Genomic DNA, 23,551 nt, shown 5'->3' with positions numbered 1-23,551 from the left:
GTCCTTATGTGTTAAGTGAGTCTCCTGAAGATAGCAGATACTCGGTTTGTGATTTTGTATCCATTCTGCCAATCTGTATCTTTTAAGTGGGGCATTTAGGCCCATTTATGTTGAACATTAATATCAAGATGTGAGGTACTGTTTCAGTCATCATGTTAATTGTTACCTACACACTCTGTTTTCTTCATTGTGTTATTTATAGACCTTGTGAAGTTTATGCTTTCAAGAGTTTGTATTTTGGTGCATATCAATCTTTTGTTTCAAGATTTAGAACTCCTTTTGGCATTTCTTATAAAGCTGGTCTGGTAGTGACAAATTCTCTCAGCATTTGTTTGTCTAAACATGACTTTATTTTGCCTTCATTCATAAAACTTAGTTTTGCCAGATACAAAATTCTTGGCTGAGAGACTAAAGAGGAGACTAAAGATAAGACTCCAATCCCTTCTAGCTTGTCAGGTTTCTGCTGAGGAAGTATATATTTTTCATTCTTGCAAATAGTAAAGATTTCCCTGATTATTACATCAATAGGTTTCAGGCGGAGGGAAGATGCTGGCTAGAACTAAGAGGCCATGCTCAGTTGAGGCCATTTTGGCAAGCTTAGACAAAATCTTGAAGCACAGTATTTGTTGGGAGCAAAGAGGAATTTGTAAATTCCAAAAATTACCTGTACCTATCAAGAGAAAACTGTGGAAGTCTGAATGTCAGGTTTTCCTATAAGTCATTAGTAGTAAACACTCAGAAAATGACAGAGAGTATGTTTCCTCCAGCCTAGGGAGGCAGTGGGGTGGGGAACCAGGAAGAAGAGGCCAGGGAGAAGAAGGCCAAGCAGGCAGATATGACTTTCCTTCCAGGCCAAACCCCAAGATTGAGGGATGCTGGGAACAAGCAGAAAAATTAGAGGGATTTCCAAAGCAGCGAGCCTCATGTCCTAATTCATGTTTGGCAGCTGGGACAAGCTCCCTTCCCAGGCTGGCTCCCATAAAGGCACAGAATCCAAGAGAATCCCCACTGACTGGCATATCTCAGGCCCTTTGTAAATAATTTTGAGTAAAAGAACAAAGAAAAAGGGGTCAGATGCAGTGGCTCACACCTGTATCCCAGAACTTTGGGAGGCTAGGGCAAGAAGATCACTTGAGGCCAGGATTTCAAGACCAGCCTGGGCAAATAGCAAGACCTGGTCTCTACAAAAAATTTACAAAATAAATTAAAAAAATAAGAAAGGAAAACGTAAGGAACAGAGAAAGGGAAGAGGGAGAGAATACCATGGAGAAAAAGAAAAGTGGGATGAAGCAGAGTAACCAGAAAAATGAAGCCTTTTTGTTTCTTATTCTGCAAGTAATGCAGTTTGTGCACTGGAATAGAAACATGCATGTAGACATGCAAGCAAGCATGGGTTGGCTGAGGTAGTTCTGAACACTCTATGACTCCAAATCTAATCCCAGTTTGGAACTGAAAGTCTGAATCTTGCTTGGGGATTTAGGTTTCTTGTGCCTATTCTTCTGGGTTCTGACCCTAGACAGGAAACAATCCTAATCTCAAAATTGTCTGATGTCTCGTGTCCACCTCAACCCCATTCCTTCCCTGTGATAAGGGAAAAGAAGGCTAGGTATAAACCAAGTTGGTGTTAGGTTCTCTCTTCCTTTGTGGGGGAGTCTACTGATGGGGTGGCCTAGGGGACAAGGTTGGGGCTGGCTGTGCTCCAGGCACAACTGAGTGGCCATGTGGCTGGAGAGGAGGTCATGCCAGCTGGTCAGGTGAAGGCCTTGATAAACACCAAGGGAGTAACCACTTCACTTTTCTTGCTTACCTCTTGGGAGTTTTTTTTTCTGTTTTCTTTTTGAACTTGACTGACCATATTCTTTTCTCTTTTCTTCTAAAAAAGAAAAAAGTCCTACATCTTTTATGGCTACAAATATTGATCTACAAACCTGTAATGTCAATACTTCTTTAAGTAATTTTTTTCCTGTTTTCCCATCACTTTGAGAATGCAAGAAAACCATGAGACCTATGTGAAAAAAGTACTCCATTTTACCTGGAAATTGAATTTGGGGATTAAATGAAGATGGATCAGAAATATACTAGAGAACTAACATTTAAAATATATCATTAAAAATTTTTGGGGGGGACAGAATCTTGTTCTGTTACACAGGCTGGAGTGCAGTGGCATAATCTCAGCTCACTCCCATCTCTGCTTCCTGGGTTCAAGTGATTCTCACACCTCAGCCTCCTGAGTAGCTGGCACAACAGGTATGCACCCCCAGGATAATTTTTGTATTTTTAATAGAGACGGGGTTTCACCGTGTTGGCCAGGCTGGTCTTGAACTCCTGGCCTCAAGTGATCCTCCTGCCTCAGCCTTCCAAGGTGCTGGGATTACAGGCATGAGCCACTGTGCTGAGCCAGCACCATAATCCTAATGGTTACAGCACACTGCTTTTAGAAAAGTCCAGGAACTTTTCTGTGTTGAAAAAAAGTTAAATCATGATTTTAAAAAGCATAAGGCTTTTTCTGGCTTGGATGTCATTTATGGCCTAGAATGGCATAACAGTAAGGTAACATCAGTCCATACCACAGAGACCAAATAGTTTCTTCTTTATGCTTATGCTCTGTCCTGGGAGATTTTCCCAAAGACAGTTTATTTCTGTTATCCATAGGATCTTGGAAGTAATGAGAAAGTAATTTTTGAATAAGCAGTTTTCTATTTTGGGCTATAGTGAATTGACAAAGGTTTGACAGTATTCTTTCTAACCCTTCCTTTCTATGGAGAATGATGGCTCCTGAAAAGAGTTCCTGGGGACCAGGATGTTAATCCTGTGGCAGCCAGCCCTTACCCAGGGGACCTTGAAAAAACCCATTAATCCTTTCCATGTCTCAATTTCCTCATCTGTTAAATTGGAATAAGTCATTCAATCTTCTCCAAGGATGGTTGTGAGAATAAAATAAAATTATCTATGAGAAAAGTTAAAATACTACTATATAAGCCAGTGCAATATAGGAGAAACTGTTAAAAATGATCATTTAGATTTTAAGGTATTAAAATTTAATCAATTTTCCTGACAATAATTAGATACTTGTTGTTTGAAAAACACATTTGTCATGTGAGAGTTCTGTGATTTTTGTGACAATGACCACATCACCAGCAAACAGAAGAATATCCAGCTGTTTTCTCCCCTCTAAGGATAGTGGTATCGACTTACTCCAGAAATGTGAATAATGGTAGTGATGGTGAGGGGTTAATTAACAGGCACAATTTTACCAGCATGTGCCCACAACTCCACCAGTTATACAAGCCCAGTCATAGTGTTACATGTGTGTTTGTAATGAGTTTTTCGCTTCTCAATTTTCCCAGAAAGGCCACATGAGAAATATGGAGATTGGAATTCTAGGAAAAAGCTTGATCCAGGGGTTGGATCAAGCTGTACTTTGGACAAGCTGTACTTTCAGTACAGTACCATGAATATACTTAGGACATTCATTCTCAGTAATGGTGATACTGATGCCAAGAGCGGAAAAACTCATTCTTGAGTGTTGAGAAAAATCTTATAAAGTGCAGATATACACACATACATATGGATACACTACATATAAAGGACATACATTTGTAGTAGTAAAATATCATGGGAAGGGTCTTGATTAAGAAAAAAAATCCAGAAGGGCTCTCTAGCACAGTGATAACGAAAAAAAAAAGTTAAGAAATATTGCCTTAGTGTAAAACAGCTCTGAATTTAGATTCCTGGTGACTGTACTCTGAGACTAGTGATCTCCAAGTTTTACCTTGTGTGACCCTTGATGGTGTGCTAGGCGTCTTCTGGGACCTCTTTCCTTCATTCATTTTTGAAGTGTCATCAGTGATCTCTGGAAAACAAAAGATCTTAGTAAATGCCCCTTGGGAAGCTCCTTGGGAAGCTCCATGGAGAATCTCCCAGACACTCAGGAAGGCCCTTGCACACTTTGAAGTTGAGTGTCCTGGAGGCTCCAGGTCTTACCCTCTTAAGAATGCATCTACCAAGAGATTTGGTGCCACTCATGACACTGTGCCTGTCTGCCACTCAGGGGAGGAGCAGACCACAATTGGTTAGCAGTGGTTACTCTACCAATGAAGACATCCACAATGGGGTAGAGCCATCTGAACCCTTTGGCCAGAGTCTCTCAAAGTAAGGTCTGTGAGCCCCTAGAGGGTCCTTCAAACCTTTTCAGAAAATTTGCAAGGTCAGAATTGTTTTCATAATAAGATGTTATCCGCCTTTTTCACTATTTCAACCTTTGTACAGATTGAGCAAGAGCAACGGTGGATAAAACTGCTGGTGCCTTAGGACACATCAAAGCAGTGTCCCCAAACCTCAGCAGGAATCACTACATCCTTCATTGCCACCTGCTCACTGTACCAAAAAATAAAAATAAAAATAAAAATAAAAGCAAGATTCACCTGAGAATGTTCATGGTAAGCCAGTAAAAATTATTAATTTTATTAAATTTCTACCCTTGAGTACATATCTTACATCTTAATATTCTGTGTGAAAACCTGAAGAGCACACATAAAGCATTTCTATTGCATCCTGAAGAACCACAGTGGCCTCAAGAAAACACTTGTGTGATTGAGTTACAAGCTCATTGTATAATTCCAAATGTACATTTTCCAAACGGCTGTACTATTATGAAATCTTGCATTAGTAGAAGGTCCATTCAAAATGCAAGATGGATTAATGTATTTTATTGTAACAGAGTATGAAGTTAATTGATATGGTTTCAAATTTTACATTACAATTAATGTTTAAGAAACTATCACTTGTTGAGTGTTGGTGTAGTATTAAAGATGAACATCCACAGATATCTCAAAAGACTGTTAAATTACTTCACCCTTTTACACTAGATATCTGTGTGAGACCAGATTTTCTTTCTATCCTTCAATCAAGGCAACATATTACAAATGAGTGTAGAAACAGTTATAGGAATCCAGCTGTCTTTTTACAAAGCTCACTCACAAAGATATTTGCACAAACATAAAATGATGTCACTCTTCACTATTTTTTTGTTTTAGAAAATATATTTATTTTTCATAAAATAACATTATTTACATTAACAGGCAATTGGTTTATTATTGTTACTTTTACATTAATTAATATTTAAAATTATTAGTTTTAATTTCTAATAAGGTACACGTAGATAGATATAAACAACATGAACAGAAGCTGTTTAGGGTCCTCAGTAATTTTTGAGAGCATAAAGGAGTCCTGAGACCAAAAAATTTGAGAACTGCTGCCCTAGGCCACAGCTGTCCCTGTGAACACGTCTGTTTCTTCCACAAAAACTTTTCAGATGCAAGAGATGCTTGCTTTCTTTGTCTCTCTTGTCATATCCTATCCTCATTGTCTGTACTTTTTCCTTTTTCTATTGACTTTACATATCTACTTAACCCTGTACCTGCTTCAGGACAGACCCTCCCACATTGAGCCATTCAAATGGCAGATTCCATCATCAGTCTTACCTTCTGATCTGGAGTTTCGGGCACATTCATTTCTCGCCTTTTGGACCCTTGTCACTACCGTGGAGTTCCAAGTTGAGTCATCTTTCTTTTGAGGAACCTGATCCACCATTTTGAGCCTCTTTTGGATTCCATGTCTAGGTGAGGCTGCATCTGGACCAAACAATGACTTGTTAGTAGTTTAAATTGGGGTCTTCAGTGAGCCTCCTACTGTCCCAATCAGTGACTTCCTTTCTCATGCTCCCAACTCCCACCCTTTCAGATCTCTGTACTCCTGTACTTCACTTTTCTCCTGCTATTTCTCTATGATTATACCCTTCTTCTTCTTCTTTTTTTTTTTTTTTTTTTGAGACAGAGTCTCACACTGTCACCCAGGCTGGAGTGCAGTGGCGCAATCTTGGCTCACAGCATGCTCCGCCTTCCAGGTTCATGACATTCTCCTGCCTCAGCCTCCCAAGTAGCTGGGACTACAGGTGCCCACCACCACGCTCGGCTAATTTTTTTGTGTTTTGAGTAGAGATGGGGTTTCACCATGTTAGCCAGGATGGTCTCGATCTCCTGAGCTCGTGATTTGCCCACCTTGGCCTCCCAAAGTGCTGGGATTACAGGCATGAGCCACCACGCCCGGCTTATATCCTTCTTCTTACATGTACCTTTCTTTGTCTCCCCAAATTACCATCTGCTTTCACTCCTGGTATGACCTGTTGCAATCAACTAGATAAATCTCCGGAAATCCTAGAGCTTATTTCCTGATTTTCATTTGTGTTGACTGCACCACAAGGTGGCCACACAGTCTGGTCTAGGTGGAGAGGAAGTGTCTTACAAAGCACCTCTCCAGGTTCCCCAGGGCCTGTGTATGGTACAGGAAATTTCCAAAAGTTTCTAGGTGCCTTCAGTGGGCAAAGTGCAAGGTACTGAAAAACCTGAGAGGCAAGGACCCTGCCAAGAAGGCGGCTACCATGAGGGAGAGATGGAAGGTGAGGCTGAGACCCAGAGGAGGTGCAATGCCAGAGGATGCAGAGGTGAGTTTGCTTCATTGTGGAAAGAGAACACAATTTTCACTGGCTGCTGACTTTAGAAGCTGATTCCAAAGGATGACCACTGTCCTGTTGAACAAGAACGTTTCTCTGCAGGTTAGAAAGGACACAGACTGTGCAGCCACGCCTCCCACATGCAAGTACCGTGATATCCACAGGCCACTTCCGGAGGAAAAGGCATGGGTGAACCCTTAAGACGAGGGGAAGCGGAAGCCCCGTGGGACGCAGGGCTGGCGGGAAGTTCAAACACGGAAATTACTGAAAATTTATCCAGAAGGGGTGGGGCAGCCTGATAGAGCCTAAAACTTGCCTTTCATTGTCAAGTTTAGGTTTTTTCCCTGCATAACTAAAGGAGTGGTTCAGAGATGAGAACACTTACAGAAAATACGAGAGTGTTGTATGTATATTTTCAGCACTACTATGTATTTTTTTATCTTACAATTTTGAAACATCTTTTTATGTGTGTTTTTTTTTTAAATAAAGCTGATTAATTAAATGTAAAATAATATGACTTAAAAATATCTCTGTTGGGCTGCGGGCAGGGAGGAATGGAGAGTTGTTTAATGGGTACAGGGTTTTAGTTTTACAAGATAAAAGAGTCCTGGAGATGGATGCTGGTGATGGTTGCACAACATTGCGAGTGTATTTTAATACCATTGAACTAGGCACCTAAAAATGGTTGAGATGATAAATTTTATGTCATGTGTATTTTACCCCAATAAAATATTGGAAAATTGGAAAAAAGAAAATTTAAAGCATATCATCGGTCCCATTTAAAATAAAATGGTTCCTTTAAAAAACCTGAAAAAATTCATTTAAATACCATATGAAGAAAGGCAAATCTGGAAGAGACTGGCATCCCTTCAGTAGCTTGGCAGAGAGGTGTCACAAGGTCAGAGTTACCTCAACAGAACTGACCATCTGACACCATCCCCCGACTCCAGAGGTTTCCCCTCTCTAACAAAGTCTCTTCTCTGACCAGGGAGTGTTCATAATTGCATGGTTGCATAGACATTCCCTGTTTCCCTAATCCTATAATGTGTAGAGCACTGTGGCAGTGGGCATCTTAGTACTGGGCTGTTGGCCATGGGGTGTGCAGACTACCTATGTCTGCCCTAAATGTGGGATAATAAGAATTTGGAGAATTGTATTGGAAATTTCCCTCCAATAACCTTTAGTCTGTGTCTACACCATGTGGTGCCCATAGTGTCTATGACCCCTTTTCATAACACAATAATAAATTCATAAACTATCCTTTGTCAGATCATTACTCAAATTTTGGGTTACAAAAAATATGGTTTCTTTCATTTGTTTTTCATTTAAAAAATAATAGCTCATTTGTGCCAGGACATTACCATCTAGCCTAGAAGAGATACATTATATAAGTAATTACAATAGAGTATTTGGAATCTTCCAAAAGAGCCAGTGCTGGGTACTGTAGAAACTGTGGGATCAGCTTGGCTAATTTAGGGGTCAGAATATGCATTCCTAAGATAGACATAAGCCAACACCACTGATGAAAAGGAGATAACTAAACACTTATGGAGAGTAGCATAGGTTCAGAATATAGCATCCAAAAAGAAAAGCACATGCCAAGGATCAAAGGGGAGAGAAATGAAATGGGAGGAAATGAAAGTTCAGAGTGGTTGACTGGAGTTTTGAATGGAAAGAGATATATTAATAGTTGGAGGGTAAGGCATGGGTTAGACTGGAGAGAGCTTTAACAATCACATTGTGAACACTACCCTAAGGGCAATAGGAGACCATGGACAAGATTTAAGCATGGAAATAAACTAATCAGATTTTAATGTAGAAAAGAAGAGGGTGAACCAATAGACCTTGTCAATATGCTAATACAGTTCAGTTAGTCATGGATAGTCATCCAAGGTTTTTGCTTGGCGCCTGGGTAGATTAGGTTCCTCATTTCAAGTTAAATAAACTACAAAAGGCTCCCAAGGGCCTGTGAAACCCTACATAATCTGATTCTTGTCTACTTTTTCACTTTCTACCACCTTCTTTCTTCATCATTGCCAACAACACTGGTCGTTCCTCTCTGCCTCAGGTTCTTTGCACTTTTGAGTCCCTCTGCCTGGACTATCCAATCCAAAGTGACTCCCACCCCAAACTGCAAGTGACTATTGTAACCCTATCCATTATTTTCTTCCATCCTGCATCACTACTTGAAATTATCTTGTTTACGTGCTTTCTAGTTTACATTCTTTCTCTCCCCCAGCCAGGATGTATAAGCTCCATGAGCTTTCCCCTTTCTTTTTTGCTCACTTTCTTGCTTTCTCTCTTTAAAATAAAAACTATCTTCAGCTTTCAGAATGGGTATATACAGTTAGTGCTCACTGCATATTTGTTGAATAAATGTCTGAATGGTACTTAGAAGACTAGGTTTTTGGTGAAGAAGATGAATTTAATTTCAGGTATATTGAGACTGTAGTGTCAACGGGAGACTTGCAAACAAAGATACCCAGTGTGCAGCTGGCTATGTGTTTCTTGAAGACAAACCTGAGTTGAAGATGTAGACTTGGGAGCCATCAGTGTAAAGGTGGTAATTGAAGTTGTGAGAGTGTTTGACAAAGCTCAGGAGTGTGAGTTGAATAACCTGACCGGTTTACACTAAACCAAGGAGGCCCATAGAGAACACACACAACATGGTGAGAGGGCATTGACTAATAAGTAGAACAGGGGAGAAAGCAGCTTGTTTCTCCTTTCTGCCCAGGAAGGTCACTTACTTTTCATAGAATGGAATCATTTCTGTAAATTATCTTAAAAGGACACCAGCCCTGTGATTTTGGACACTGGGATCATACTAAGGGTAAACTAAGTCAGGGAAAAGGAGCTTTAAGCCACTGGCTTGGGTTGCCATCTATTGCTTTGTTTCCCTTTATAGCTAGAGTTGTCTACATACGTTATCACCTCCCATTCATTATCCTCCCCATACAACTGGCTCCTGCCTCCATCACCAAAATTTTTCTTAAATTTTCCAGTGATTCTTTCTGGAACTCAAGGCCCTCTTTCAAACTCAAGGCCCTCTTCTCTGAATTTATCTTAGTCTCTCAGTATAGTCAACCATTCCCTCTTGGCTTGCTAATATGTTCTTTCTTGGTGCTCCTCTGTCTTCACTGGTCTCATTCCCTCAGTCTGCCTTGCTAGATTCCTCTTCCACTGGGACTTCTGAGAGCAGGGCTAGGTCTGTGGTTCTCTCTTCTTCTCCCATAGATCAGAATACCTTTATTTTACTGATAACATATATAAAAATATATATATTTATATGTATATACATATCTGGTCCAGATATATATATGTAAATATATATAAAAATATATATATATATACTCATATATATATGGACCAGACTTTTTCAATGAGTGCCAAATTGTGGGCAATATAACTTCCTGATTTCTCAGTGTTCCTGTAAAAAGCCCTAGCCCCCGAGACATGGAAATATATACAATATAAATATAGGAGATACTTGCTTTCACTTCCCCAGAAACATTGTACTCTTCACATACCATGAGAATTAGAGCTATAGCTCTTTTTCTAGTTAATTGCTCTGATCTAAAGGGATAATACAACTTCTCTTATTTCCTGAGATGTCCAAATGGGTTCACCCAGGACTAGCTTCCTAGGTTAAATCCTAAAGTACCAGGAAAACTGGAGTGGTCTTTCCCTACACATCTATATATCACAAGGGATAAAGCCCAGAACTTGGAGACATCTTTAGGTCGTAAAAGTCAGCAACACCTGGAGTTTCTCTGGCCTTTGGAAAGATGCATTTAAATTCCAAAGGTTAGGATGGGGACCTTGGGAATCAGGATCTTTTCCATTTTATCTCAAAGCAGCAAAGCTTTTTCTTCTCCTTTCAGGAGGAGAGGATGATGGCTGTCCCTCTCATGTATCTAAACCGAAAATCCATCATTTCGACATCCCTTATATATGAGTTATAGTCTATTTTGAATAGAAAGATTCCATTAGCTCCTTTAGCATTGCCTTTTGGTTTGTGTATGGGAGACAGACACTGCAGTGTTGCTCTGGCTGATGAGCTGGTTGTGAATATCAGTAAAGAATTATTTTCCCTGACCCAAATACCTTGTGTTCCTGCAGCACTCATATATATATATATACATGGATATACCAATGCAAGTGGAGTAACATCTCAGACCCGTTACAGTTCTTGACAAAACACATCTATGCACAGCTGCGCAGATGGCCAGCAGAAACCTCTAAAGGAACAGGTCAAAAATTGAACTCTAACAGTTATCCTCCCAATATATTTACATCTTCCCTCAGCAATGGGAATTAGCACTTACTCATTTAAGCCAGAAACTGAAGAATGGGCCTTGATTTTTCTCTCTTTCTCATCTGTAGCTAATATGTCAAATCCTGTCAACAATACCTGCAAAACTGATCTTGAATTGGCACTCTTTTCTGCATCTCCACTGTCAGATCTGAATCCAAGCCACTAAGAACTCTCACGGCATCTGCCCCAAAATGGCTGTCCTGTCTCCATTCTTTCCCAGCTCCAACTCATTCTTTACACTGTAGCAAAATTGAGCTTGGATTGTGTCACTTCACTGACTAAATCTCTTCAATGGCTTCCCATTGCATTTAGAATAAAATTCAACCCTCCACAGCTTGACCTGTAAGCCCTGCATGAGCTGTTTCCAGCCTTCAGCTTTCTCTTGCACTCTCATCTTACTTCTTGGGAGGCTTTTTTTCTTATGTCTCTTTTTTGGAGTTGACCAGACACATCTTTTTCTTTTCTTTCCTAAAAAGAAAGGATAATGTTTTATAGTTACAAACATTGGTCTCCCAATCTTATATGTCAGTGATATTCAGCTTTTACTTTTGGCCTTCCAACCACATTGCTAGGAGGTCACTGGTGACCTTAGGTGATGCTACTTCAGGGAATAATAGGGGAAGGCGGACTCTAAAATGACAGAGGAAAAGGAGAAATGAAGAAATGGAGACAGGGAGTTTAGGTAACTCACTTCTAGAAGTTTGGTTGTGAAATGAAGGAGAGAGCTATGGAAGTAGTTGAAGTGAGATGAGAATCAAGAAAAAGCATTTTTAAATGAGCTATGATACATGTAATTATTGTCTGAATGCAGATTCTTGTGTGAGAGATACTGCTGTAAGGAATACTTGAGAGAGAAGGGATCATGGATACTAGAAGATGAGGTGGAAGGATTGTCTTAGAAGAGAAGGAGGGAACTCAGAGAGGAGGAAGACAGATATAGTTAGGGTTTGTAGGGCTAGCAGCACAAATAAGGGGATTCTCATATGATATCTGCTTATGGTGCAGGAGGGAAAGTCATTGATTGAGCAAAAAGCAGGAGGTGAGGGGGTCAGAGGTTTGAAAAATAGAGCTTGAGGTTTGAAAGGATTATTGCAGGAAGTAGCATTGTCACACAGTAAGGAGAGATGATTTGTGCTGGAACCATGAAGACCAGTGAGTGTACTCTGCCCTGCTGTGGAACTCTCTCCAGCGCTGCTGGCTTTCAGATGCAGTGTACAGGAAGTAGGTAAGTAGGGTCTTCCAAGACTTGCCAGAGAGTTCCAGGAAAAGGCAGAGAGGAAAGGCAGATTTAAAATAATGGCAATAGATTACTGAAATGATGACTCTTGGACTGTGAATTAGTGTCAATGTTAAAAAGCTGGGCAGCAAAGAAAAGCAGATGGCTTGGAAGGAGGAAAGGCCAGTGGACTGGTGATCCAAATGAGGTTGAAGGACAACTTCAGAGGAAACAATAAATAAATAAGAACAGAAAAACATATTTTTGATTCTTTTTTTTGTTTGTTTGTTAGAATTGGGCTGGGAAAAAGAGTGATCAGAGGTTGAATGATAGCTATAGAAGGAGAAAAGCTCAAGGATAGGTATCAAAAAAGGAATTCTGGAATTAACTGTTGGGAAATCGAGCCGGGTTTGAATGATGATAGGGTCTATAGGTTGCCTTTGGGTATGGGAGGCCAAGAATTGGTGGAGGAAAAAGTCATGGAAAATGAGACGATGAAGTATTTGAGCGTCCAGAGTATTGGATAACAGAGTTGTCTGTTATCCATGTGTACCCTGAAGGCATCTAGGATGATGCTGCGACTTGAAATGACAGAAAAACAGCCTTTGAAAGGATTATTGGGGAAATTATTGGATGATATTGATGATGAGTGAGCAAACATTTTAATTGAATGGTTAAGCCTCAAAGGAGAGGATCAGGGAGGAAGGGGCTGGATGGGGTCAGTAGGCAGCAAAGGATGGACATCTAACCTGCCTCTCACCATAAGGTGTGAGTGATGGATGGCAGAGAATGCCCAGCCGTGTCTTAAGAGGAAGTGGGTTCCTCTCTGGGGAACCAACTTTCAGTTAAAGACGGAAGTGCAATTAATACTCTAAGAAGTTGTGAATATAGGAGATTGATTTTTTTCAGAAAAGGCAATTCCAATGGCATATTTCAATATCCCCAAATGCCTTCTGGTTTCCTGATAATTTTCATAAAGGCCTTTCTGGAAGATTCAGTGAATGGAAATAGCAGAAACAAACTGTGGCATCAGGACTGTGGTCACATAGTGATGCTCTTGATAAGACGCAGTCAGAAAAACAGAAAGCAACTCTGAATTCACCCTTCTGACCTCTACAGGAGAAATGCTTTCCTTACCTTTCTTGTTTGAAGGTGTGCTGGACACCTCCTGGGGCTTTTCTGGGTCATTTGGTTCTGGAGAATCATCTCTTATCTCTAACAAAAGAAATATAAGTCACTTCAGAGCTCAGATCCAGTGAAGAGAAAGTGCTGAGGGAAGTCAATGGAAGAACTAGAAAAGTAGAAAGTACATGCAGCCCAGGGCTGGGAATCTGCTAGCCCTAAGAATTCCCTGGCTCTGTCTTGATTTTTACTAGCTTGTGGTTATTGTTACCTGTGTGACCATCACAGGGAACTAGGGCACAACTGCCCCACAGCAGAGGCTCAGTCTGATCCTTTTAGAGAGATTATCTTATGGATGGAAGAGAAGTGAGTGAAGAGGGTACAATGAATGGAAATTGCAGAAATAAACTGTGCTGGGTATCATGACTCTAGTCACATAGTTGCTGCTCCCAGCAGCCCTTGCTCAAGGAATGAAGCTGAGAGCGGAAAGTGGTGACATTGAAATCTGATGTCCACGATGGAGGAGAATGTCTTTGCTGTATGAAAAATACATCTTATTGCTTTGATGTCTATGTATGGATATTCTTTAACTGCTCTATCTGTGGTTATTTTACTTGGAGAAATAGCAAAGAAGGCTCAGTGCCTTATATATTTCTGTATACAAGGATTGTTTGAAGAAAGCAGGAGCAAGCTTGTGCTTGCTAGCACCTGTTAACAGCAAAGATATATAAAGCTCTGCTAGTTTTTGCTGCACAAAGAAAGACAGAGGACTTGAAGCCATTACAAATAAAGGCCCATCTCACGTAAAGCTGTCACCTTTTTCTTTACACACTGCTATGAGATTGGTCTCAAATGCTGGCCTGCGTAGGAATAGGTGACTGAGGCAGGTGGCAAGCAGTCATTAGACCTTTGGAATAATTTATTACCTTTCAAATTATATTAGTAATATCAACTCTTAAACTCCAAATGATATAGAAATGACCAGGGGTGAAAGTGAAGATTCCCCACCATTAGGTTGGGGCTTGGAAGGAGGACCATCCATGTCTACTGCACCAGTTCACTATTAGGGCCAAATAGTGTTTTTATTCATTTGCTTTGCATTTTGACAGAGCAGTTTTGAGCCCTACTTTATTGAAGTGGTCTCAGAAGAGTGGCTCCGTCAAACAGTCCAGCCTGACTCAGTTCCCTGTGCTTTCTCCTGGGGTTCCTGCCACAACCCGTTGTGGCAGGTGAATATTTCCCTTTCAGGTGCTTTGTGGCATTTGGAGTCCAAGCCTACAGGTACTGGTGGGGCTCTGTCCGTCATCATCTGTGGCCCTATCCAAGTCTACCTTTTCCAGACTTGCCCCCTTTGCCCTCCCCCAGGGACTCTGTATCCATTCAGAGGTCAGATCTCCTGCCTGTTCAAGCTCCCCAGTGCTGGGTAAACTGGAAGCTGGGCCAAGATTGCTGTTGAGAGGCAGGAGGAGAGCCCCCTCCCTAGAAGATCTGAATGGCCTTTCCTCTCGGTAGACACAGAAACAAAGGCAAGCTTTTAGGTTGACTAAACCAAGATTACCTGGCATAGAGCCCAAGGGAGAGTGGGGCATCTGTTGGGGGTCTTCTTTATCTTTTATGTGGGGGATCAGGTTGTCACTGGCCACTGAACGGAGGAAGAAAAAGTTTCAGATCTCAGGAACAGCAAGCAGGGACCAGAATGAGGAGGAAAGAGAATGCTCTATTCCAACAAGTAAAAATGACAGGGTAACTGAGCAACCAAGGCCTGGGGAAGGATGGGATGGAGTGGGAAAGTAAGCAACCATTCACTCTCAATTAGCCACTTGTTCTTCCATTGCTGTTAGCTTCCTGATTATGTTAACCTTTTTGGATGGTAGGTATTAGAGGAGTGGATGAAATATTATTTGGATCAAAGAGGAGCCCTCTTCTCAGTACTGGAGAGCTCGGGATCCATGATATCATTTTTGACAATGCCCAATATCATACCATTCTTATATTTAATGTAATCAAACTCCATTATGACAATGGTTTGGGGAGGGCAAGTGATACAATTTTAGAAGCTAAATATCAGGTCTAGCAGACCTGTAGACATTTTATCATCTTTTCTAGTAATTTTGATCACTGCTCTTAGAATCCAAACCATATAAAAATGAAGAATGTTGAAATTCAAAGGCCCCCATAATCAGGTGGGGGTGAGGAATCAGCTAAGGGTCACTAGTGTGAGTGTTACACAGGTTACTTGTCAATTCAGAATGGTGTTTTGGTTGTTGGTTTGTTTTGCATTACTGCATTGGTGAATTGGCCCCTTCTGTTTCTTTTCCTTTGTCACGCCCAGTTCCTTTTCCCATTGTTCCCACCATAGCCTCTTGGTTGGCAGATGCATGTTCTCCCTTCACAGCCACCTTGAGCTAAGCTGTATCAGCCCCAGTTGGTATTACCTGGCACAGTGCTAGTGAGGAGGCTGGGCATCTCTTCTGAGTCTTCTTCCTCATTCATTTTGGATGTTAACTCATCATTGGTCACTGAAGGAGGAAAGGAAATTATTACAGATTACAGGGACTGGATATCAGGGAGGAGAATGAATGTTAAAAGTGCCTGGAACAGATAGAGCATCAGGCACAAGGGCAGTGGGTTGGAATGTCCCAGGTGTGGGAAGCAGATGTTCTAGACTCTAGGTCTTACCCACTCCCCGGCAGTGCTCATAGTCCCTCTTGAAAAGGGTCATGTATGGGCAAGGTGGGTGCAAGAGAAGAACTAGGACAATAAAAGTCAAGACGCTGCTGATTGGAGGCAACATGGCACAGGCACCTTAGACTGAGGATATACGGGTGTTGGATGGGATCTGCTTCTCACCTGGAGTGCTTCTTCCTTCCTGGATGAGTCCAGGGAGAGGCAGGACAGGGTCAGATGGGCTGGGCGACTCACTCAGGATCTCATCGCTTTGCTGCGAGGATGTTCCAGGCTCACTAACTCTTGGCGCACAGGGTGAAGAGCTTGGTTGAGGGGGTTGTGGTGGGGGCAGCGCCAGTGGGGTATGGAGGGAGCTTCCTTCTGCTAGGCCAGTTGGGGCTTCAATTAGGATTGGTGTGTCTCCACTCTGCCGTTCATAGGAAGCACCAACTGGGATTGGTGAAGAGACACACATCAGTACCCTGGAGACTCAGAATTACTTGGGGAAGGGGATTTCTTAATACATGCCTTCCAATAGGATGGGGCCATGGAGTTATTCATTGTTCATCCCCAGGTGCAGAGAACTGATTCATTGTCATCATTATCCATTTGTGGCCCCTTTTTATTTTATTTATCTGGTTTGGGCATTGAGTGCCACAATAACTGCATCTAAGCCCCGATCTAATACCAAAATGATTTCATACAGAAAAGTTGAGTTTGGGTTTGTACCCAGGGATTTAATTTTCTTTAATCTTGGTGTCATATAATTTAGTCAATAATGAACATGCTATAGTTTTAAAAGAGGTCTCTGTTGTAATAAATAAACAGATCACACTTCCCCAAAGCAAATAAGAGAAAACAAAAATTCCTCAGCAAGGTGTATTAGGACATTTATATTCTGGTTTCTGCTCATTTCTGCAGAGTCAGCTTCTGTGGCTTCTATTGTACCCTGTGATCTGGTCACACCCAGCTTTCTTTCCCATCCACAATACCCCAGACCCTTGGCTTTCCACATGCTATTCCCTTGCATGGCTAGTGCTGGGTTTCTCTTAAGATTCTTCTCCATAATTTATTTCAGAAGTAAAATGGTCTCAACCAGTGAATGGAAAAAGGAAAGGAACTTCAAATTTTGGAAAGGGATCCAGAACAAAATCATCAAGTTGAAGATCCTGGAAGATGACTGAGGCTCAGCCAGGTTAGGGGCACATCAGTGTGTGGGTCTCCATGGCTTTCAGGTGTTCTTAGCACAGCCTTTAAGGCCATGCCTCTCCTAATGCTGTCCGTATACTGCCAGGACAGTGGGCCCTACCTGGAGGTGGACTTGCCCCTTTCACGTCCCTTTAGCTCAAGAAATCATCTCCCCCTTTTGGGGGAAGCCTTTTGATAGTGAAGTGTCAGAGAGCAAAGGAGGAACTGTCAACAATGGTGATTCCACTAATGAAAATATCACAATCCAATGTGAGCTGGTGGTCCTTCGCTTGTTGTTCTGAAGTAAGTGAACATATGATTTGGCCAGTGTTTTACTTCCAACCTAAAATGACTTTACTGCCTGTTCTCTTTCCCTGGTTGCTTTCTTCCCAGCTCTGCCACTGTTCTTTTTCCTGCTCCTTTATTTATCCAATCTCTTTTCTTTCTCCATGTACTTCATGCTCCATTCTTTCTCAGACCCTCTCTTTCTGCGGCTACATCTGCGGTTCCCTCCCTTTCTCTGTAGCTACTTTTCTTCCCTTCTCTAGCTTTACAATCTGCCTTCCAGCTGTCCCTGTCTGGACTAGTGGTTAAAATCTTGGGCCCTGGTATTGGGAGACCCAAGTAGGACTCTTGCTCTGCTGCTTAACCGACAAGTAATTGTGGGAAAATTACCTCTGGGCTTTAATTTCTCTGTCAGTCAAATGGGGATAAAAATGACTTCAAAGGGTTGTTTTAAAGATGACATGAGATAATCAAACAAAGTGTTTGTGATAATGCACCATAAAAAGATACTTAGTATTATCCATCCTTACTCATTTTTTTTCCTCCCTGACTCTCCTTGTCCTTCCACCAGACCTGATCTCTGTAACTTTGCACTTCTGTCACTTTATGCATTCCCTATAGATTGTCCAGTATGCCAAATTCTATGATTTTTTCCAAATTCATAGCACACATAAGAAATGTTTATGTCCTCTAGAAATTCATTTTAGAGAGCTGGAATCAGCTTTAGCAAGGGGCTGCTCCTGCAGCTGTACCAATGAGAGAATATGATCCATTCCTCCCCAGAGAGAAAGTGGGGGATTAATATGCATATTCCACAGGGCTCGAAGTAAACCCTGACTTTTACCATAGCAACTTTTTAAATGCAAAAAGGACTTGAGAAATCTCATTACCACGTTTGAAGCTTCTGTAAATCGTCACCAGATTGGGATATTCATGCAGGTTAATTTGACTGAACAATGTCACCAGAAGAGACAGGTTAAAAGTCCTCTCCAGTTGGGTGAGAATGTTGTGCACCACTCTGGATACAGGGACCAAATTTCTACAGGCTTCCAGAGATTCCTTAAAAAATGGAGTGAAGGTTTTTATAAATGACTATAAAATCGAATGGGAAGTTATACATTTATGATTTTCTAAGTTTTAAGAAAGCTACCTTACTCTTTTAAGAAGAAATTTAACATAAAATATATAGTCATAGTCACATTCTCTAAGGTAGAGCGGTCACAGTTTTACCATGCTTATTTTTGAAACTTTACACATATTTGGATGACTATCAACAAAAATAAATAATTTAGCTTTCTTAAGGTAAGTCTATATTCTGAATCCAACTTTCAGGCACATTTGAGACGAGAGAGAAATTTGAAGGAAGGAAAGTGGAGTTAAAGGATGCTGCCATGTAATTGACTCTTTAATGCTCTGGGCAGGATACTTCAGCAGTGGTTCTAGTGATGGTCACAGAGGCAATTCTGCTGGTTGCTTGTTAGCCTCTGCTCAGTCTCTCTCTGTGTCTTTCAAACTTGAAATGACCCAAATAGATTCCAGCCACAGAGAAGTCTCCCTGAGAATTTTCCTTGCTGAGAGGATGGACAAAAGGAGAAATATGGCAAGAGAGAACTGATTGCAAATACTTATTGAACATCTACTAGGCTCAGTCAGCAAGTCTTTGGGTACACAGGACTGAATAAGACCAACATGGAGCTGCCTATATTTGGGGGGCGGGGTAGGCACTGTCAGGTGGAGAAGATGAGCATTAATAAACACAAATACCCATTTACAATGGAGAGTAGTGTTACGGAGGGAAAGCATGGATTGCTATGGAACTCAGTAACTAAGAGGTCTTAATGAGATGAGTGGGCCAAGGAGATGCCTCTGAGGAGCGCTCTCTGGGCTGTGATCTGAAGAGGGAGTTGGGGCCAACCAGACTGAGACTAGGAAAGATTGCTGGCACTTCCCCGAGTCTAGGGCTCAATAAATGCTTTTAAAAACCAAAATTGTATAAAAATAGGTCCACTTTGCCCACATAGCATATCTTCCAGTGCCTGCCTGTCTCACATCAGAATGCACTGTGAGCAATATAAGCTGTTATAAATTGGAATGATGCCTGTAGTGACTTGAATGGTGCCCCTCTCAGCCAAGATATATCCATCCAGAATCTGTGAATGAGAACTTACTTGGAAAAAGTGTCTTTGCAGTTTGTAAGTTGAGGATTTTGAGATAAAATCATCTTTGATTAGGGTGACCCTAAATCCAAGTGTCCTCAGAAGATTACTTTGAAGACTCAAAAGAGAGGTGATGTAGAGATGAAAACAGATTAGAGTGATGCGTCTACAAGGCAAGGAACACCAAGGATTGCCAGCAGCCACCAGAAGCTAGGAGACAGGCAGGGATCGGATTCTCCTTAGGGCCTCCAGAAGGAATCAACCCTGTCAACACCTTGATTTTGGACTTCTGGCCTCCACAACTGAGAGAATATATTTCTGTTGTTTTAAGCTACCTAGTTTGTAGTCATTGTTACAGCAATGACACCCTAGAAACCAATATAGCCCCTATGACACCCTCTCTCCTAACCACCCCCACCTTCTGTGATAATGAACATGCCTGGGCTGGGCCTTCCAAACTCTGGAAGCCCTGGTGGTTTGTGGTTTGAGACCTTAATAATCAGGCATACTTGGCGGGGGCTGGGCTGCCATGGAAGGGTTCAACATGACTCACCATGTACATTGTCTTAGTGATGATGGAGTTGTCTAGGAGGCCTTCAAAGAAGGGAAATGGCTTGTGTATGGCATAGGCGATCCCCAGCTTCTGGTGCATGAAGTGCTGAAAAAGAGCCTCTTCCATGGCTCTTGTCATGGTGAACATCCTATGGAAAGAGGCATGATAAAAAATAGAAGCAAAGGCTGGGCGTGGTGGCTCACGCCTGTAATCCCAGCACTTTGGGAGGCTGAGGTGGGCGGATCACCTGAAGTCAAGAGATGGAGACCATCCTAGCCAACATGGTGAAGCCTGTCTCTACTAAAAATACAAAAATTAACTGGGAGTGGTGGCGTGCGCCTGTAGTCCCAGCTACTTGGGAGGCTGATGCAGGAGAATCGCTTGAATCCGGGAGGTAGAGGTTGCAGTGAGCCAAGATTGTGCCACTGCACTCCAGCCTGGGTGACAGAGCGAGACTCCATCTAAAAAAAAAAAAGAAATAAAGACCTTGAGCAATGCAGGGAGCTTCTCTCTGCATTAAATGGGCAGATCTAAAGGTAGGCATTCTGGTCCCAAAGGCATCCTTATACCTGTAAAGCAATGTCTGCCTAAAAGGCTCATGGGTATAGGAAACAATGACAATTCCCAGCAACAATGGAGGCTGAGAGTGACTGAAAACATAATGACAGAATCCCAAGGCGCTGCAGGTAAACATAAGGAAGATATTAAAAGTAGCTAATATTTATAGAGTGTTTCCTGTGTGCCAGACTTTGTTCTAAGGGTTTCATATGCAGTAACTTATTTGATCTTCATAAAACTCTTGTGAGATGGCTCCTATGACTGCACCTGTTTACACTGTTGAGGACACTGAGACATAGAAAGCTTTAATAACTTGCCCCAGTGTTGCACAACCCGAGAGTGAAAGAGCTGGGAGCAAATCCTGATTCCAGGCTTAGAGTCCTAACTATGTGTTCTATGGCCACATTGATCTGGGTTAAACAAGATGACCTGGGCTGCAGCTGAAGCCATTAACTAGCAATGCTCATGCAACAGGGACCACCCTAAAATGGGTAGAGTCTGGCTGGAAACCTGATAATATTTAGAAACTTTAATAAACCACCCCCAATCTTCAACGCAAATGGGCCAAGCGTAAATAAAAGCATAAGGGCTGAGAAAGGCATACTTAGTAAAAGTGACTTAACTGACATGTTCAGTGCCACCATTTCATATCTCAGACATGTGTCTTTTCCCATGCCCATGCAGCATTTATTAAAGATTGGCCATTTATGGACCATGAGGAGATATCAGTAAGTTATAATGGGAAGAAAATTTATAAATGACATTCTTGACAAATTGTCAAGAAAAGGAAAAGCACTAACAAAACATTCAATCAACTTGAGGGTTTTTAACAAGCAGAACAAACATGGACTCCATTTTTCCAACTTCATTTTGTGTTGAACAGAAAACTAAATTGTAATTAACAACTGTTTCCAGGGATTTAATCCCAGTGGCGGATTAAGCACCATAGTCTCTTTCTCCTCATTCCCCAATTTTTTTAACTTGGCAGAAAAAATTACTCATGAAAAGAATAATCTGCAATAGCACTGGAAAACAAGAAAAGATGCCATTGAGAATCTGTGGTGGTGAAGAAGTCTTGGAAGATAGAGAACAGATAGGAGAGAAATCTACTATCCACAATATGCCTAGGGGAAGGAGATAGTGCAAAGATCAGTGCAAAGTCAGAGAAAGTCAGAATAAACATATACTAAGAAGAGGAACGGGTCTTGGGGGCTCCTTTTAGAACAATTCATTATACAGCAGCGCTCAGAACAGGAAGTCTGGAGCTTCCTCATTCTTCATCTGTCATGAGTCCCAAAGATGAAAGGGAGGCACAGAGAGGTTTAGTAAGTCACACAAGGTATTCAGTGGCAAAGCAGAGCTTGTCTGACTCTAAAATCCTGTTTCTCTCTATGCAAGACACTATATCTCATATATGACTGTTCAGATTTTTATTATGTAAAGAGATTTTGCAAACGAATAAGCAAAAGACAAACATCCAACTAGAAAATAAAAAAGCAAAATACATGAACAAAGAGTGATAAAAGAATAAGCCAAATGTGCAACGAATATACGATAAGCATATTAACTAGCTGGTAGAAAGTATAAAAGAAGGCTAGGCATGGTAGCTCATGCCTGTAATCCCAGCATTTTGGGAGGTCGAGGTGGGAGGATCACCTGAGGTCAGGAGTTCGAGACCAGCCTGGCCAACATGGTGAAACCCCGTCTCTACTAAAAATACAAAAATTAGCTGGGCGGGGTGGTGCACACCTGTAGTCCCAGCTACTCAGGAGGCTGAGGCAGGAGGTTGAACCTGGGAGGCGGAGGTTGCAGTGATCTGAGATGGTGCCATTGCACTCCAGCCTGGGCAATGGAGCGAGACTCTGTCTCAAAACAACGACAACAAACAAACAAAGCGTAAATGAAGACAATTTGATAACATATTTGTCTATCAAATTGACCAAGATAGAAAATAATAGCAATAATCTCAGACACTGTGAGGAAGGTCGACAGGTCCAAATGTTCCGGAGGCTGAATTGGTAAACAGAATTTCAAATGCCCTGAAACATGTGCTTTCTTGAATTTCCACTTCTAATAATTTATTTCAAGGAAATAATCATGAGTGTGTTTAGAGAAAATATGTAAAAAGTTCACGATATACTAGAGAGGAAATTAAATGTACTCTCATTTTTTTTCTTTTCCACCAGCTTCCCAAATACCTCTAGTCATTTACACAATGGATAACAGATGAGCCGCCTATTGCCGGCAGTGTAGGATCAGAGCTTAGGTGAGGGTAGAGGGCAAATCTCGGTTCCATTCACAGTAACAGGCTGGACTCTATGGCGAAAAAAAGAGGTGTCAGTGTTCCCTCCATGTGCCCCCTTTTAACAGTCTCCTAATAAGTACCACGTGCTTGAGCTCTGACAGAGCCTCGGAGTTTAAATAGGTGAACTCCACCCTGCAGCTGCTGCCGGGAAGTTAACTCTAAGAGCTGCAGTCGCCAAGGGCGAAGAATAAAGCAGCAAAGACAGAAACTCACCTGGACTTTGAGTTTGTCGTTCCTGCCTCTTTCCAGGGGCTGGGCCGGGGATCACTCCTCGAAGATTGGGAGAGTTACAGGGAGATGGTAGCAGGCAAAACAGGAAGTCCGTGCTTTGACAAACGCAGTAAGGGGCCGGGCTTCAGAGAAAAGAAAAGTGAAAGTTTTCGGAGTTTGCCAAGCAGGAAGCTGAAGGCAGGTCAGTGCCTGCAGGCTCTCTCCACCTCCTCATGGGCGCTTGTGAGGCTCCCAGGACGTCTTGGCAGTTGGGGTTTGGGGGAGGGCGTGCTGCCAGTTGGGATCAGCCCAGAGACAGGCGTATGGGAGGAGGAGGCATAGGGGTCCGGCCCCAGCGGCAGTGGGAACGGGGAACCCAGCGTCCAACTGCTTCCCTACCCACATCTATTTTCCCATGACTTGTCCTCATTCTGTACATTTTAGGTTGATGAAAATGTTCTCAAA

The 23,551-nt window shown here is 41.8% G+C and overlaps 1 protein-coding gene across 3 annotated transcripts in view; it reads right to left on the bottom strand.

Moving 5' to 3' along the window:
• SP110 (SP110 nuclear body protein) overlaps positions 1-23,229 on the bottom strand; it is a 38,365-nt gene extending 15,136 nt beyond the window's left edge. The window contains exons 1-11 of one of the 3 annotated variants that reach the window (XM_030917136.1): positions 23,090-23,216; positions 22,770-22,887; positions 20,014-20,161; positions 18,195-18,363; positions 16,015-16,281; positions 15,600-15,683; positions 14,723-14,806; positions 13,180-13,257; positions 11,226-11,294; positions 5,484-5,633; positions 3,773-3,853 (exon numbers count right to left, since the gene is read on the bottom strand). In XM_030917136.1, the coding sequence (XP_030772996.1) occupies positions 3,773-3,853; positions 5,484-5,633; positions 11,226-11,294; positions 13,180-13,257; positions 14,723-14,806; positions 15,600-15,683; positions 16,015-16,281; positions 18,195-18,363; positions 20,014-20,160 (1,129 nt within the window). In that variant the 5' untranslated portion in view covers position 20,161; positions 22,770-22,887; positions 23,090-23,216. Of the gene's footprint in view, positions 1-3,772; positions 3,854-5,483; positions 5,634-11,225; positions 11,295-13,179; positions 13,258-14,722; positions 14,807-15,599; positions 15,684-16,014; positions 16,282-18,194; positions 18,364-20,013; positions 20,162-22,769; positions 22,888-23,089 lie in introns of all 3 variants that reach the window. The other 2 variants (XM_010370757.2, XM_010370758.2) reach the window with 2 other exon arrangements.
• Positions 23,230-23,551: the final 322 nt, after the last annotated feature.

The sequence above is a fragment of the Rhinopithecus roxellana genome, chromosome 14, assembly GCF_007565055.1.
Source record: "Rhinopithecus roxellana isolate Shanxi Qingling chromosome 14, ASM756505v1, whole genome shotgun sequence".
In the NCBI taxonomy this organism is placed as follows: domain Eukaryota; kingdom Metazoa; phylum Chordata; class Mammalia; order Primates; family Cercopithecidae; genus Rhinopithecus; species Rhinopithecus roxellana.
Note: the sequence above shows the minus strand (reverse complement) of the source record. Positions and strands in the feature narration are given on the sequence as shown.